Raw genomic sequence first — 15446 nt, 5'->3', positions numbered from 1 at the left:
TAAAGGTTTCCTGGTTGACTTTTGCTGATTTCCACAGTTGGAACTAAAACAGTTTTTCTAAGATGGATGAGGGAAACGATTAATTCATTCCATAAGAGATTATTTTATTCACCCCAGCATGTAAATCCTGTGATATGGAAGCTGGTGCTGGGGTAGGCGCCACCCCCTGTGACCCTGAACAGGATAAGAGGTAGAAAATGGGTGGATGGAGTCACAGATGAGTCCAGTTTGAGGGAACTTGACGAGATTTGAAAACCCTACACAAGTTGGGTAAGAAGGAAAAAAATGTTTTCATCTTTTCCACGGTAGAGTGGCTGTCTAGCAACCAAAGGGTTTCTGGTTCCATCCTCACCTCCCCCAGTGACCATGTCCAAGCATCCTGAGCAAGATACTGAACCCTGAATTGCTCCTGATGGCCCTGCAACGGACTGGCGACCCGTCCAGGGAGAACCCCGCCTCTCATCTGAAGGCTGCTGGGACAGGCATCCTGACCAGATGTCTGAACAGCGTCATACATGACACACAGCATAGGTGAAATTTCTGTCCTCTCGGACCCACAGTGCAAAAACAGGCAGTGAATACATAAAAAAAAGAAACTATTTGAAACAAGCATGCAACATTTGAAGCACAATCTTCAAGCGTTCGAGGCAATGACGGTATTTTTTGAGGTCGTGCAAAAAGTGCAGTGGGAAAGTGGAATGTGCAGAGGCCTTGGGTTCGAGGTTTCAGGACACTTGGATGACTAAGACGACGAGTGGGGAAGCATTTTATGGTTTTAGTCATTTATTTTTGTTGTTGATTTAAAAGTTGGTCACCATTCACTTCCATTGTTTTGGAACGTGACTGCAACACCTTTACCTGGGAACCTCCAGCAGGGTTCTGTAGACTAAAAAAACTTAATTATCACTGATTTTTTTTTTTTTTTTTTTAATAACAGAACTGTACACGCCCATAATGCTCTGTGCCTTAATCTACCCCCCCCCCTTTTTTTTTTTTTTTGGTAAATGTGATAGAGCTGCTTTTTCCATAAACTACACAGCTGCAAAAATCATTTGAGAAATCAGGTCCACCACATTATGGAGATGTATTACCTGAATATGCCCATCCTTCTTTGGGCTACATCGCTCCAGTAGAACATCTACATCTTCAGAGCCTAAATTCACCCAAAGGCCGACCCATTTTTAATCGTTCGCACCCTCCTCCACTGTAGATTATGACCTCTAACATGTCTTATTCCACTAAACACAGGAATCAAAAAGTCTGGAAAAGGCGTCAACCATGATTGCAAGGTGAAGGTCACCCCTGGTGTTTTTGAGAACATTATAAACTCTTTAAGACGGGCGGTTACAGCGTTCCCTCAGTATTTGAATCATGAATCAGACTGTAAAAACCCTTCCTCCTACAAGTGTTGACATGCTGAGTATCTTTTCTGGTCGCTGTACTGTCGCTGCATGAATTAGCACTCGCTTGTTGTTCATAAACCTTGCAAACTTAATCCTCCGATTTCTCCCCCAACAGCTCCTGTGGGTTTCATTGGATGATAGCGTTCACCGACCACATGGTCTTGTTCAAAGGTACGTGAAACTTGACTCATTGTCTCAGAAAAGACAATCATCTCGTGACAATGTGAGGAGTGAGGTAAGAGGATCTTTGAGTAGTAAATTCAATCATAAAAGCAGTACAGATCCATCCACCCCTCCTCTCATCGTCGGGAAATGGAAACCAACTCATTCGTGGAAGAAGGGCTTGAAGGGAGCTGGAATTTTAAAACACACCACCAGACCTGAGGTGGCTGGAGAGGAGACAATCTGCTGGTTTCCTCTTCGTCCACACCCTGAAGAATGCGCAAGCTGACAACTGCAAGGAACCTTGTGGTCATTTTTGACCAGGACCTTTCCTTCAGCTCCCACATAAAGCATGTGACTAGGACCGCCTTCTTCCATCTGCAGTATCACTAAGATCAGGAACATCCTTTCCCAGAGTGATGCTGAGAAACTGGTGCATGCATTTATCACTTTATCACATTTATCACAGGCTGGACTACTGCAACTCTCTCTTGTCAGGATGTCCTAAATACTCTCTAAAGAGTCTCCAGCTGGTCCAGAACGCTGCAGCGAGGGTTTTGACAGGAGTTAAGAAGAGAGAACACATCTCTCCCACTTTAGCTTCTCTCCACTGGCTTCCTGTAGGATCTAGAATCCACTTCAAAATCATTCTGCTGACTTATAAGGCTCTCAATGATGAAGCCCCATCCTATTTGAAAGAACTAATTGGTCCCTAATGTCCGACCAGAGCACTCCGCTCCCAGAATGCAGGTCTGTTAGTGACTCCCAGTGTCTCTAAGAACAGACTGGGAGGTAGAGCCTTTAGTTTCTGGGCTCCTCTACTGTGGAACCAGCATCTCTCCATGGGTCAGAGAGGCAGACACTTTAACTACGTTTAAGTCCAGGATTAAGACTTTCCTTTATGACAGAGCCTTCAGTTAGGACTGGTTCAGGTAGCTCTGAACCTTTGATAGCTATGCTGCTATAGGCTTAGACTGCTGGGGGACACATCAGGTTACATGGAGCCCTCTCCTCCTCTCCTCTCCTCTCCCCCTCTCTCCTCCTCTCCTCCCTGCACATTTTTGGAACTGTCATTATCATTACTTGTTGCACTTTGTAGTTTGGCCTTGGTGTCTCTCAGTCTCTCTGTGTTTCCACAGATCCACCAGAGCCCCAACCGCCGCCTGCATCGCCCCCCCCCCCCCCCTCTTATTCCCTACTGTTACACCGGCCTGCGCTCCCCTCCCATGAACCAGTCTGCCATCCAGTCCCCCATCAAGCTGGCTTGCTCCTCCTGCCTCCCCTTCCAGAAGCTTCCTTCTTCAACTGTTATTAACATTTCCATGTTTCCCACATTTGTATTATAAACTCTTTTCTTGTCTGTAACAACATCTCCTGCACGTCTGTCCCTTCTAGTGAGGGATCCTCCCCTCCTCACCCTGAGGTTCCTCAGATTTTTCCCTGTTAAAGGTTTTCTATGGAGTTCCTCCTCAGTCGATGTGAGGCTCTGAGGGCAGAGGATGTTGTTAAGATGCCAGGTGAAGCCCTTTGAGACAAACTGTTTGAAAGAACGGGCTCTACAAGTAAAACTGCCTTGCCTTGCCTGACTCATGCCGGCGTGCTTTTATTTACTCTCAATGACAAACTCTGATTACTTGCTCCAAACCTACCTCGCATGCCTGGACCTGGTTGTTTTTAGGCCATTTGTGGTCATGATTCTATTTTGGGGGGGGGGGGGGGGGGGGGGTTTGCGGTTTGCTCCCTCCATGAGCACCACTGGTTTGAGACACACCGGTAGCGCTCCTGCTTCCTGTTTTATTCCTTTATGTAAGATCATGCCAGTATTGACTTTAAACTCACTGAGTCATTTTAACACATTGGCCTCCATTTTATTGGATGTTCATATGAATTTTTGACTATTTATCCATAACAGCATGATATTAGCATCATGAGGAGAATTTAGAGGTTCTTATGATGTGATATGATGATGATATGATATTTATTTTGCCGTGCAAAAGTTTCCCATCAGCAGAATGTTAGCTTAGCCACAACCATGAATTCTGTATCTTTTTTTAATCAATGTCTATCTACGACTCGATGGCGGCGCGCACAGTCGCAGCGGTCCAGAGCTCACAAGGCTGCCACAACTTAACACAATAATTATGAACTTAGCTTTTAACTAAGTTACTTGTTTTAATTTACGATTATTGCTTTGATTTGCGATTATTTATTTATGATTACTTGGGTATCTTATTGTCTTTTAATTGTCTTTATTGTTCTCATTCTTTTATATTAACATGTATTTGTGCAGTCCTTTAATTTTTATCTTTTTTTAAATGTATTTACTTTTTCAGCTCCAGTGTTCTCCTCATGGGGGCCCTCCACACCGAGAGCCTTGTCTGGACTGCCTGCGGGGTGCCGTGCTGCGAGTTCCCCCTGGCCTGGATAGTTGTTGGGCCCTACTCCAAGGCTGTATAACCTTGGTTTGGCCCCCTGTCTGTCCGGGCTGGGCGGGCCTCTGTGGCGGTGTGCCCTGTGGTCGTGGGCTTGGGTGGTTCTGGTGTGGATGGCTCCCATATGATGGTGTCTCCTGGTCTATCAGTGCCCAGCCCCACTTTATATTTCAGTATTCCTTAAGGGTAGCTGAGTGAGGGGTGGGGGTAGGGGTGGGGGTTATACCCAGGTTGTATGCATTTGTGTAATACGCTGTGTGTCCAAGGGTGTGTATGTGCATGCATGAATGAGGGTGCGGGGGGGGGGGGGGGGGTGTCATGGCTGTTAATTTACTTTTATTTCTTTTAATGTAAAGCACTTTGAGTTGCATTTCTTTTACGTATGAAAGGTGCTCTATGAATAAAGTTTGATTTGATTTGAACTGGACTTTGCATTGCTGCATTACTTTTCCTTCCCACCCACTAAACAACGACAACTGGATGGTGGCTGTACTATCACAACTGCGCTAGCACTATTGTACTTTGGGATAACATACTGCAATATTGCAGTATGTTTTGTGGGATTTTTTTCCTGGGTGTTTGTATGCTATCAGGTGTTTGCATGCCAGTGGTGAAGCGCCAAAATTCATTTTGTTGTTTCATGTCCATGTAAGCAATGACAATAAAGACCTATTCTATTCTATTCTATTCCAATGTGGTGTAGCGCTCCAATACAATGGGACATCCACCTGCTATCGTACATAGAAATGAGCGAGTCCACCATTGCAGGGCTGCCAACTCCTCAGTAAGGAAAGCAGCTATTGGCTGGCCTACAAGTCACTAGCAGTCGCTAGATGACCTCATCAGCAAATTATTATACCAAAGTTTTCGGTCAGATTTCAATGAAAATAAAAACAAATAATTTACCCCCCCCCCCCCCCCCGCTAATCCAGCCTGCCGCCCTCAACAAACAATAATCCCCCATCCATAAACCTTCTACACCCCCATCCCACTTTACCACCCTTGATTCAGGACATTTCCTACAATTTAAACAAAAGAGAAAAAGAAAACAGTAACGCCACGTGCCCCCTCACTGAATGTAGAAGAAGAAGAGGTCTCCTTATAAAATAAAACAAAAAGTTTTTAGATTGTTGCTTGAACGAGATCATTTACACCAAATGAAATTAGAAATTTCTGTGGTTGAGCGCTGAAGGACACAGGTGACATCATGACGTCAGCGTCTTAAACAGACACACCTGCGCCTCCGTGGACACGCCGCGGGTGGGAGGGCTCTCCCCTCGCGTGTCCGGCTGTCAATCTAAACAAAACAGCGCTCCTACATTCAAATACAAACCATGTTCATCTGACGCGACGCCCGCGTTTAGCCCAGGCTGCGAGGCTTCGCCGTGCGTTTGGTGGACAGGATGAGAGCGGTGTGGTTCAAGCGGCCGGTCGTCGCTCTGTTGGGGACCGGACTCCTGCTCTACACCGGCATGTTCCTGAGGAGCGGACATGAGAAATCCGAAAATGAGCTGGACTTCCCGAGGACCGTCGGGAATGTCTCCGACCTGCAGGCGAGAATCAGCAGCCTCTGTGAGTCGCAGCCATGGTCACTTTTCCAACTTCTTCCAAGTTTGTGGTTAAGTTTTGCTGTGTTTAGAAAAAAAACACATTTAAAAAAGACATTTACTACAGAAATACTGACACTTGCACTGGGAGGTGTTTTTAAAATGTTCCTTTTGTTTATTGATATTCAAAGTTCATGCAATGTTTGAGATGAGCGCATGAAAACAAATTTAAACCTTTATTCACTTTTTTATTCAATGGTTAAAAAAAATGAATGTCTGTTTTAAAATTGTTTTGTTTATTAGAATTGATGGATAGAATTCTTGTTGATCCATGTCCCAAAAGCCAGCTTCCATGTCCAGGGATCAGACAGCCAAGGCCCCTGGGGCACAAGTGTGTGTGTGCGCGTGTGCTCATGCAGGCTTGTCCAGAGGGTAGAAAATCACCCTACTGTTGCCTCCCTCTCCTTTTCTCTCTCAAATTTGTCAAGATGATGCCCTCAAAACCTTTGAGAAAAAGCAGGATGCCATCCAGAAACTGCTGGACGAGAACAGCAACAGAGGGAGGGATGGGGCACGGGTCAACATGCCGGCGGTCCTCAAGGAGGAACCCAGTGCAGACATCCAGAACAAAGAGGCTGCACACAAAGAGAAAAAGTCCCAGAAAGTGTTTCCTGAATCCGCCCTCTTCAAAGAGTGGGGGGACAACCTGTCTACAGATGACCAGCGAGAGGCTCAAGGTCTGTTCCTGAAGTATGGCTACAACGTGTTCCTCAGCGATCGCCTCCCTCTAGATCGAGCGCTTCCAGATACCAGAGATCCAAGGTACCAGCCCTTCATACGTGTAGGACGCTTTTTAACCATCCGTCCTTCCGTTCATCCGCTTCGGTAAGGCTGCACATGTCGGAATGATCTATTTGTGATCAGGTGTTTGAAGAAGAGGTATCCAGAGGACTTGCCCAGTCTGGCGGTGGTGCTCATCTACCTGAACGAGGCCCTGTCCGTCATCAAACGAGCCCTGCGCAGCATCATCGACCGCACCCCCAAAAAGCTGCTGCGCGAGATCATCCTGGTGGATGATAACAGCTCTAATGGTTGGTGACCAATGGGTTGCACCTATACAGCTGACAGAAAGACTTCACTTCCACCACTGTAAAATATAAAAGCAGGGGAGACGCTGTGTTCCCGTGTGTGGATCCCACACTTTTTACTTCCAACTTTCTAACAATGTTAACAGCCACTACCCCCACCCTTAATTTTAGAATTAATCTGGACGAGGGACACCCCTGCCTCTTTGAGCATTTTGATAGTGTCAGGCCAAAGACATCTCTGGTACCGTTGGTGTGAGGTACGGTCAGGGTTGCGTCTCTGTCTATGAATTTCAGATCTTGTATTTGAGTTGTTGGTGTAAGAACTAGTATGACTGGTATCAGAGTTTGCACTGTATCTACGTGCTGTCTCATCTCAAAATACTTTGTTGAATCAGAGGACCTGAAGGGCGACCTTGACCTGTATGTGAGGTCACTTGAGCTGCAGAACCCAAGTCTTCGTATCAAGAGAGTGAAGCATCAGGAGCAGCGAGGGCTCGCCTTTGCCAGGATTTCTGGCTGGGGGGCGGCTACGTCCGACGTGGTGGCTATCCTGGACGCGCACATCGAAGTCCACGAGATGTGGTGAGAATATGGCTTTTGTGCATAGTGTTTTACCGCAGATTTAAAGTTAAAACTATGAAGTTCTGATCCGATAATAATGGCTTGTTTGAGTAGCAGCTTTTGTCTTTCAATTGAACACTTTTAATTTCTCTTAAACGAGGGGTAGATTCCCAGATTTCTATGTACTTTGTACTGTGTAATTTTTGTTATAATCCCTGAATTTGTCGCGATTCTTGATGGAAATCAATAAACTATGATGCTTCAAAAAGGAAGTATAAAAAAATCCCAATCCATAAGAGGTGCGGGGCCAAATTTGCCCTCCAACCAATCAAAACCCGCTACCATCAAGGAGGACGAGCGTGGATCCAGAAGAAAACGCAGCAAAAAGAAAAAGGTCTTTTATCGAACGAGCAACAGATGAGAAGGATAGAAGGCTCGGTGCAACGCCAGTGAATCTTGGGGTTCATTTGCTCGTGAGAAGCCCGTTTGCCGATGTTGCTAGCGAGCTATAGAGGCTATGTTTGTGGTAATTTATGGTCAATGTAGTTTGTGAGCTGGAACAAAACGCTATGTAAAAGTCGCTGATCTATTTAGTGACATCGGGAGTGAGGAGGGAGGATTCATGACTCCAAAAACGAATCAGACACATCTATGCCATATTGTGTCTTTTGTTTAATAAAAGAATACATAAAAAAGAATCAGGCGACGCCTACCCCTCCTTTTAAGTCAAATTCTGTATTGAGATTTGTTTGAAACTTTACCGTCACCACTGGTGAACAACCATACTCAACATCAACACTACAGACTGATCAGGTGACATTAAAGTAGCTCGCCACACATTCAAGGGTGAGGCGAGCAGCTGGCTGACAGGCTTTGCTCAATCCCTCTCAGTCTTTTGTTCCGCCAGATTTGTTTTCCTCATTATCCCGTTTCCACTCAGACAGTTAGACATACTAACAGTTACCCAACGCAACCACAGTCAGACCTGCCCGCCGCTGAGCCGCTGCACTGGAGCCTTGCGCAAGTTCACCTCAGTGTTGCACTGTGGGATGGAGCAGCGCTGCTCAGACAGGCGACTGGAGCTCCTGCCCCCACGCTCACCAGCTCAGCTGAGCCCAGGTGTAATCATGTGGGAGGGATGTTGCAATGGGGCTTCAGCACAAAACAAGTGTGTGTGTGTGTGTGTGTGTGTGTGTGTGTGTGTGTGTGTGTGTGTTTGTGTCACCTATTTGTCAACTATTTTCTGATATAAACACTTACCTTAGCAGCACCCCCAATCATTATGGGGACCAAAGACCAGTCTCCATTTAACAGAAAATAATTTGTGTGTGTGTGTGTGTACTTGGTTTTTGTTATCTTTTGGAGACCATTTCTGATATAAACACTAACTTTATCAGGACTCCTAGTCCTCATGGGGACCAAAGACTGGTCCTGATGCAGCAGAATTTAATTTATGAACACTTGGTCAAAGTTAGTGAAGATGTAAGTTGCAGTTAGCTTGAGGTTGAGGTTAGGCATCAATTGGTTAGGGTTAGGATATTCACTTGAATGGACGTCAATGGAATGTTCTAATAAGGATAGCTACGCAAACCTGTGTGTGTGTGTGTGTGTGTGTGTGTGTGTGAGAGAGAGAGAGATATCTTGGTGATTGGTGCCTCTCTTGGTAAAACGCACCACAGAGGCAGCTGTACAAGTCTGAGTACTTACTAAATGATGTACTAGTGACTAGTCAGTACTCGCTTAGAAATCCTAATGATGTAGCAGTGACTACTGAGTATACTTGCCTAGTGTAGTAGAAACGGAGTACATTCAACTAATGATGTAGGAGGGACTACTGAGTATAACTGTCTAATACAATAGTGACTACTGAGTGTACTCACCTGATGTAGTAGTGATTACTGAGTTTACTTGTGAGTACTTCCCTAATGATGTAAATGTGACTTGTCAGCACACTGTTAACGATGTAATAGTGACTTCGAAGTACTCCATTAATGTAGTTTGGACTACTGAGTGAACAGTAACATAATGATGATTGCTGAATACTAGTACAATAATGTAATCTAAGTACTCATGTAAGGATGATTTCTGTGTACTTGTGTAAGTACTAAGTGGTCACCCATATGTACTACTAATTTAGTTACGATTACTGAGTTTCTGGGCTGGGATATCCTTTGATTGAAACTTGAAAGAAACTTTATTGTTCCCCTGAGGGTCTATGCTTTTTGCAGCAGGCAGAAATAAAAACAAAACATGTACAATAAAAAACAGCGCACGGCAAACACTCATTCACTTATCAAAAGGTGCACAGATTCCCAGGATGGTAAGTCACAACAAGTTCATAAAACCAATGGTCGCAGAGACAAAGGAGTTCTTGTATGTTAGTTTTGCACTTTGGTACCGTGTACCGGCAACCAGAAGGCAGCAGGTTGTACCCGACGTGCAGCAGGTGGCTGGGGTCGGCCAGGATGGCCTTGGATCTGTTGGTAGCTCTGGCAAACTTTTGTTACTCTTTTAAGTCTTTTTTTTCATGGAAGAATTATCACTGGCAGCTAAACACACTGAGCATATGAACGAGGTCGAGTACACCAGGGTGTGTGTCTCGCTAACATGTACCCCGGCTGTCCTTCCTCCCCCTCATGCAGGGCCGAGCCCCTGCTGACTCAGATCCAAGCTGACCGGACAGTGGTGGCGTCTCCGGTGTTTGACAGAGTCAACTTTGATGACCTGAAGGTTGTCCACTACCAACCAGCAACGCATGCCTTTGACTGGGCCTTGTGGTGCATGTACGAGACATTCACTCCTGAATATTACAGTCTCAACGACAGCTCTTTGCCTGGGAAGTAAGTTGAAGCCAGATCAGTATGTCACATCACTTTTCTTATTCCTCGATGTTGGCTATGAGGGCTCAGCTGAGGTGTTTATGTAACTGTTTTCCTCTGTCACTATAGGAGTCCATCCGTCATGGGGATCCTAGTTGCTGATAGGAAGTTTCTTGGAGAAATCGGGCTCCTCGATGGAGGAATGAAAGTGTACGGTGGAGAAAATGTTGAGCTGGGAATTCGTGTGAGTGAGCCTCCCCAGTGGTATCCTAACTAAATCCTGCTCCTGACTCCTAGTCCCAGGCCACTCTGAAGCAAAAAAGAGTTCAGATCCTGCTGTCAGCACAGCTTGAGATAGGTGTCCGTGTGGGTCGCGTGCAGCGCATGGATCCTCCCACTGCGTTCAGCCCAGATACGCCCCTGCATCATGCAAACATTGAATGGGCTGAGAGTGCACCGCTCACTCCTTCCTCTCTGAGGCCAGCTTGGTAGTCCCACACACTGCTCTGAAGCCATGGATCACTAAATGGGTCCTGCTCGATTGTAGACACCTTTTCAGGTGTGTGTAAATCACACGGTCTCTGAAGTTAATAATGCAGACTTGTGAATGTTCTGTTATAGTAAAGAAATACCAACATGTGATTTTGTGTATCACGTTTGATTTGGGCTTTGAATGGAGCTGATTTCCACCCAGGAAGGGGAACAGAATTGGAGGAGGTGCCTTGACGTATGCAGGGTACTCAGGATCTCCTGAGCCTTCGTACTTTATTAGAGAGGATGATCCCACCTGCTTTCATCATGCAATCTGCTTTTCATCATTAATATTTCTGTGCATGCACACGGTTCCTGCATGAAGCCCTGTGTGCTACTGTGTAGGAAAACATGGCTAACACCCCAGGAGCTTCTCGCCCTTTCGTTCTTTACACAACTATCAACAGTAATTCACTGCTGGTTCAGTGTTGTTGAGGAATATGCAGTTGATGAGGTGCAGATGTTTTCTCACCCAGGTGTGGACCTGTGGAGGGAGTATTGAGGTAGTTCCATGCTCCAAGATAGCCCACATCGAGAGGTTCCACAAGCCTTACATGCCTGACCTGAGCCTCGCCATGAAGAGAAATGCACTGAGGGTAGCTGACATCTGGATGGATGAATACAAACACAACATCAACTTGGCTTGGAACTTGCCTTATGAGGTACTCTAAATACCCTCCATTACACAAGTTTCCTCAGAACAAGTTTTCTGCTTAAATCAAGTTGAAGTGTTTTGAAGTCTGCCATTGCACCAACTAATAATGGCAAATCCTCTGCAGAATCACAACATTGACATCGGAGACACCAGTGAGAGGAAACTGCTCAGAGAGAGGTTGAACTGTAAACCCTTCAAATGGTATCTGGAGAATGTGTATCCTATGTTGGACCCCTGGGACCACCTGCTGGCCTACGGAGGAGTGAGTTCTCTTGAATCTGTTTCTCTGCCTGGAGGCTCAAGGGTCTGTGTTTGTGTGTTCCCATTATTTAGGAACCAAAACAGAAATGGCTGCTTTTAAAACCAAAAAAACCAAACGGATATTAGAAGTATATATCTACCAAACTCAAAATTTAATTTTGTGAATTAACTGGATGAAAGCAGATTTTGTGACGTGATTATGATTACCGTGATATTGTGTGTACTTTTACTGCATCATGGATGCTCTGTTTTACGTTATGATTTTAGTTTTTAGTTGAGCTCAGTGTTGGGGCACAGTGGAGTCCTGCCCAGAAACGACAGATGCAATATATTTAATGTGCATTGTCGCTGGCGAATAAATAAACAAACCAAACAAATGCACCATGAATCATAGCACTTTTTTCTGTTGTCATAATCAAATTGAAAAACAAGACAAAAAATCTTTTTACAAATTCCTTTTTTATTCAGATATACAGTTGCATCTAGCGAGCAAGACAAACATGTCCTCGTCAGCAGTGAAGGTATTTTATACCCTTTAAAAATGTGGATGAGAAAATAGTGATTTGGCAGCATAGGTACTTCTGCTGGTCTTAAACAGTATGATTTGCATAGGAGCTTACAGCTCATTCATGCATAGAATTTATTAGCTTATCAAAAAACTACCAATAGGAAAAAATGTAAAATTTTTGTATTACCAGCAAATATCTGTGAATCAACCATCCAACCCCCAAACTGTCAGTCAAACAATAAACCAATTAACTGTGTTTTTGTTCTTGTATTATATGAACTAACAAGAAGTGCACCAGGATAGCTGGTCTAAATCAGCTGGAGGGGCTTTAGCTGCAATTAGAGGTTGCCATGGTAATTCTGTCTGATTAGTTTCTACTGAATTAGTTAACGCCACCGCTGTCACGTATTGCCATGAAGAGTGTCTGGGCTACGCTTCGGGCTACGAGTCCACACTTCCCAGATCTGAACAGCAGGAGAGTCTGAGAGTCCAAAGTGGGTCTATAAAGTATGTCCATCTCAGTCCTGGTGCCACCAGGCTGGATATGTATGGTGGTCCACTTGTATGAGTGTCACTGAGTCGACATTCTGCCCTGTTGGCTTTGATGTTGTTATTTGTGGCTCTTGTTCTCCTTGTTTTATTAAAAGTGAGAAGAAAATTTCTTCTTTTTTTTTTTCGTTTATTAGATCTTGGCTCCTTTTTCCAGCAGCAGCAGAAATAGAAGTACTGCTGTTTTCCAATTTCTGGTTGCTCCTAGGGTCATTAGGATGAGGAGAAAATTTTAATGTTAATTGTTTTCAAAAATCCTCTTTCTTAGTGTTTAAGTATCACTTACAAATTGTCAACACCGCCCGTATCTCCAGATGAAGAATCTGGACAAGAACATGTGCTTGGACCAAGGCCCTGTACCAGGTCACACACCCATCGCCTACCACTGCTTCTACTACGGACCTCAAGTAAGAGAAGATGTGGAAGCTTTCAAGCTACATCATAAATTCTCTGACAACGTTCTGTTTGTGCTGAGCATTTGATCCTTTTAGTTCACATACTATCAGACCTCTGGGGAGCTCTACATCGGCGGTTTAAAGTCCCACAAGTACAACGACAACCAGTGTCTTACTGCCATCGGCAGCAAAGAAACTGTCCCTGGTCTTTACAACTGCAAAGAGGCTGTGCAGAAAGGAATGGGCATTTACTGGGACTTCACTCAGGTACTACACGTTCCACTATCCAGTGATTACAAGTTTGTTTCTGGTTTTTTAGCAGGATTACGGTCAAACCACCAGGCTGATTGACAGCCATCTGGGTGGAGCCAAGCTGTGGAGGAGGGCAGATCACACACTGCTGAAGGCTCTGCCTTGTTTCTATATTTTCATCAGTGTTTCAGGAAATATTACATGAACCTTTTTTATTAAAGAAATAATGCACATCAACAGTTACATCTAATAATGGATAGGGAAGTTTATTTAGGAGTGGGCTATTGGATACATTTACACATCTGGAAATGGAAATCTTAACAAACATGATGACTGGAAATGAGGTAACTGTCTAGTAGATCTCTAGAACTACTCCTGGTACTCGATTTATGTGTATATGACATGATTCTGAAGAGACAAATGGAGGTAGACTTCCAACGCCCACGCTGTGATGAGGAAGATCCAGTCGGGAGTTGAAGGGAAATCCTACTAGTTTTTACTCACGCCCTGTAAAATGATCAGTAGTGACAAAGACTATTGGGATAGTTATTAATAGTAAGTATGAAAATGCTCTTACCAGCAACCACAAAACATGGAATGACATCCACCAACTGTCCTCGTCAAAAAACGTCCACCACGACCAGCTAAGGTGGTTGTTACGAGCGTCAGACGTCAGCGAGAGGACGCTTCACCGTCCGTGTTGCATTTTAACTTCATTGACTGTCAGAATATCAGGATGGCACACGACACGTCGACATGATGTCACCTTTTCTGTTTTTGTAGGGGAAAGAACTGAAAAACCGGCAAACAAAAAGATGTCTGGAGATTGAACAAGGCCAGCTTATAATACAAGAATGTTCTGGTCAGAGATGGGAAATCCAACACATCATCAAAGCATTTTGAAGTGTGTGTGTGTGTGTGTGTGTGTGTGTGTGTGTGTGTGGACGCGTGCTCGTGCTCACAGGTCAGTATATATTAATGCCTGGATGTACAGAATGTAAAAGGGTCAATGGACCTTGATTGATTTTATGACGCCTGTGTTTGTGGTAGAAACAGTGAATTACTGATTTTGAGAGTTATTGCTACAATTTATTGATATGCCTTTTTGTGACATTTTCAGTTTAAGGTTTTTAAAAAATTAATACGGAGCAAAAGTTAAGCTTAAGTGATAATATTGTTGTTTTGGGGGGTCCAGGTAATCTCAGTGTTTAAACATAAAGGTTAACTTATACAAACTTACTTTGTTCCAACTGCAATCTGAATTTTTTTGAAAAAAATAAAGGATTGAAACTTTGTTCAAATCTCATTTTCTTACAACATGGGATTTCGAGCTGATCACAAATGTTCGTCCAGCAAACCTGGTTGGCTAGCATGCTGGGTCATCACAACTGGGATATTATTAGCTTACTTTAGGCTTCCCAACACCACACAAGTTGGAAATTTGTTTCTTAAGAGTTTGTTTGCAACGGTACTGTAATGCAACTGAATCTGTGTGCTGGCCGTGCTCAGACAAAGGTTGGGTCTCAAATTAAAAAAAACCTCTGACACACCCGTCATGACGGTACCAACTTTTCAAAATTACTATTAAAATACTAACATTTTGCTCCACTCTGCACATGGAATTTAGAATGTTTAGTTTAGAATTTAGGTGTTTGTCGTTAGCTCTCGTTAAACTGAGTGATTGCGCAGGATGGACTGTCATTGCTGAAGCGCTTGTGTGCAAACCATCAGCAAATGTGAATATATTGGCTTTAAGCTATTATCTTATCTAACTGGTAGCAGAGACCATGTCTCTCCTGTACTGGCTTCTCTGCATGGCTCCCTGTCAAATTCAGAATATACCTAATTCCAAATTCTCCCTCTAACGTACAAACACTCCCAGGATGCAGGGTTCCTGCTGGTTCCTAGAGTTCTAACAGTAGAATGGGAGCCAGAGCCTTCAGCTATCAGGCTCCCCTCCTGTGGAACCGTCTCCCAGTTTCAGTCCAGGACCCAGACCCCCTCTCTATGTTTAAGAGCAGACTTAAGACCTTCCTTTTTGACCAGGCTTATAGTTAGGGCTGCCTAGGCTGGCCCTTAGATCTGCTGCTATAGGCTCAGACTGCTGGGGATCTCCCATGATGCACTGGGCTACAAATAAAATTGACTTATCTATGAATAAAGCATATTCCTGTATTGTACAATGGAATGTAAATCAGAGTTTTAGTTCATGTTTGGTGGTCCCTGTCTCGCTGTTCTCACAATCAGGATCTGCAGGAGATCTACAGGAGCCGAGTGGAGCCA

At 44.3% G+C, this 15446-nt stretch overlaps 1 protein-coding gene across 1 annotated transcript; it reads left to right on the top strand.

The window, feature by feature from the left end:
- The first annotated feature begins 5243 nt into the window (after positions 1–5243).
- LOC147258240 (putative polypeptide N-acetylgalactosaminyltransferase 8) lies at positions 5244–14436 on the top strand. Its single transcript, XM_086207657.1, has 11 exons — positions 5244–5569; positions 6033–6366; positions 6469–6635; positions 7028–7214; positions 9836–10033; positions 10142–10256; positions 11020–11205; positions 11323–11460; positions 12831–12923; positions 13008–13178; positions 13947–14436. Exons 1-11 carry the CDS (start codon positions 5401–5403, stop codon positions 14064–14066), a joined length of 1878 nt encoding a protein of 625 aa, XP_086063783.1. The 5' UTR covers positions 5244–5400; the 3' UTR covers positions 14067–14436.
- Positions 14437–15446: the final 1010 nt, after the last annotated feature.

The sequence above is a fragment of the Aulostomus chinensis genome, chromosome 7 (genome assembly GCF_037954235.1).
Source record: "Aulostomus chinensis isolate RoL2024-O1b breed Wild chromosome 7, RoL_Achi_v1.0, whole genome shotgun sequence".
Taxonomy (NCBI): Eukaryota; Metazoa; Chordata; class Actinopteri; order Syngnathiformes; family Aulostomidae; genus Aulostomus; species Aulostomus chinensis.
This window is presented reverse-complemented; position numbering and strand designations above follow the sequence as displayed.

What these genes read in the sequence shown, in the direction of transcription:
- LOC147258240 (XM_086207657.1), top strand. Translation starts at nt 5,401, where the DNA reads ATGAGAGCGGTGTGGTTCAAGCGGCCGGTCGTCGCTCTGTTGGGGACC. An exon ending in GACAGCTCTTTGCCTGGGAA is followed by an intron (nt 10,034 to 10,141) that starts GTAAGTTGAAGC and finishes CTGTCACTATAG; the next exon opens with GAGTCCATCCGTCATGGGGA. An exon ending in TTTACTGGGACTTCACTCAG is followed by an intron (nt 13,179 to 13,946) that starts GTACTACACGTT and finishes CTGTTTTTGTAG; the next exon opens with GGGAAAGAACTGAAAAACCG.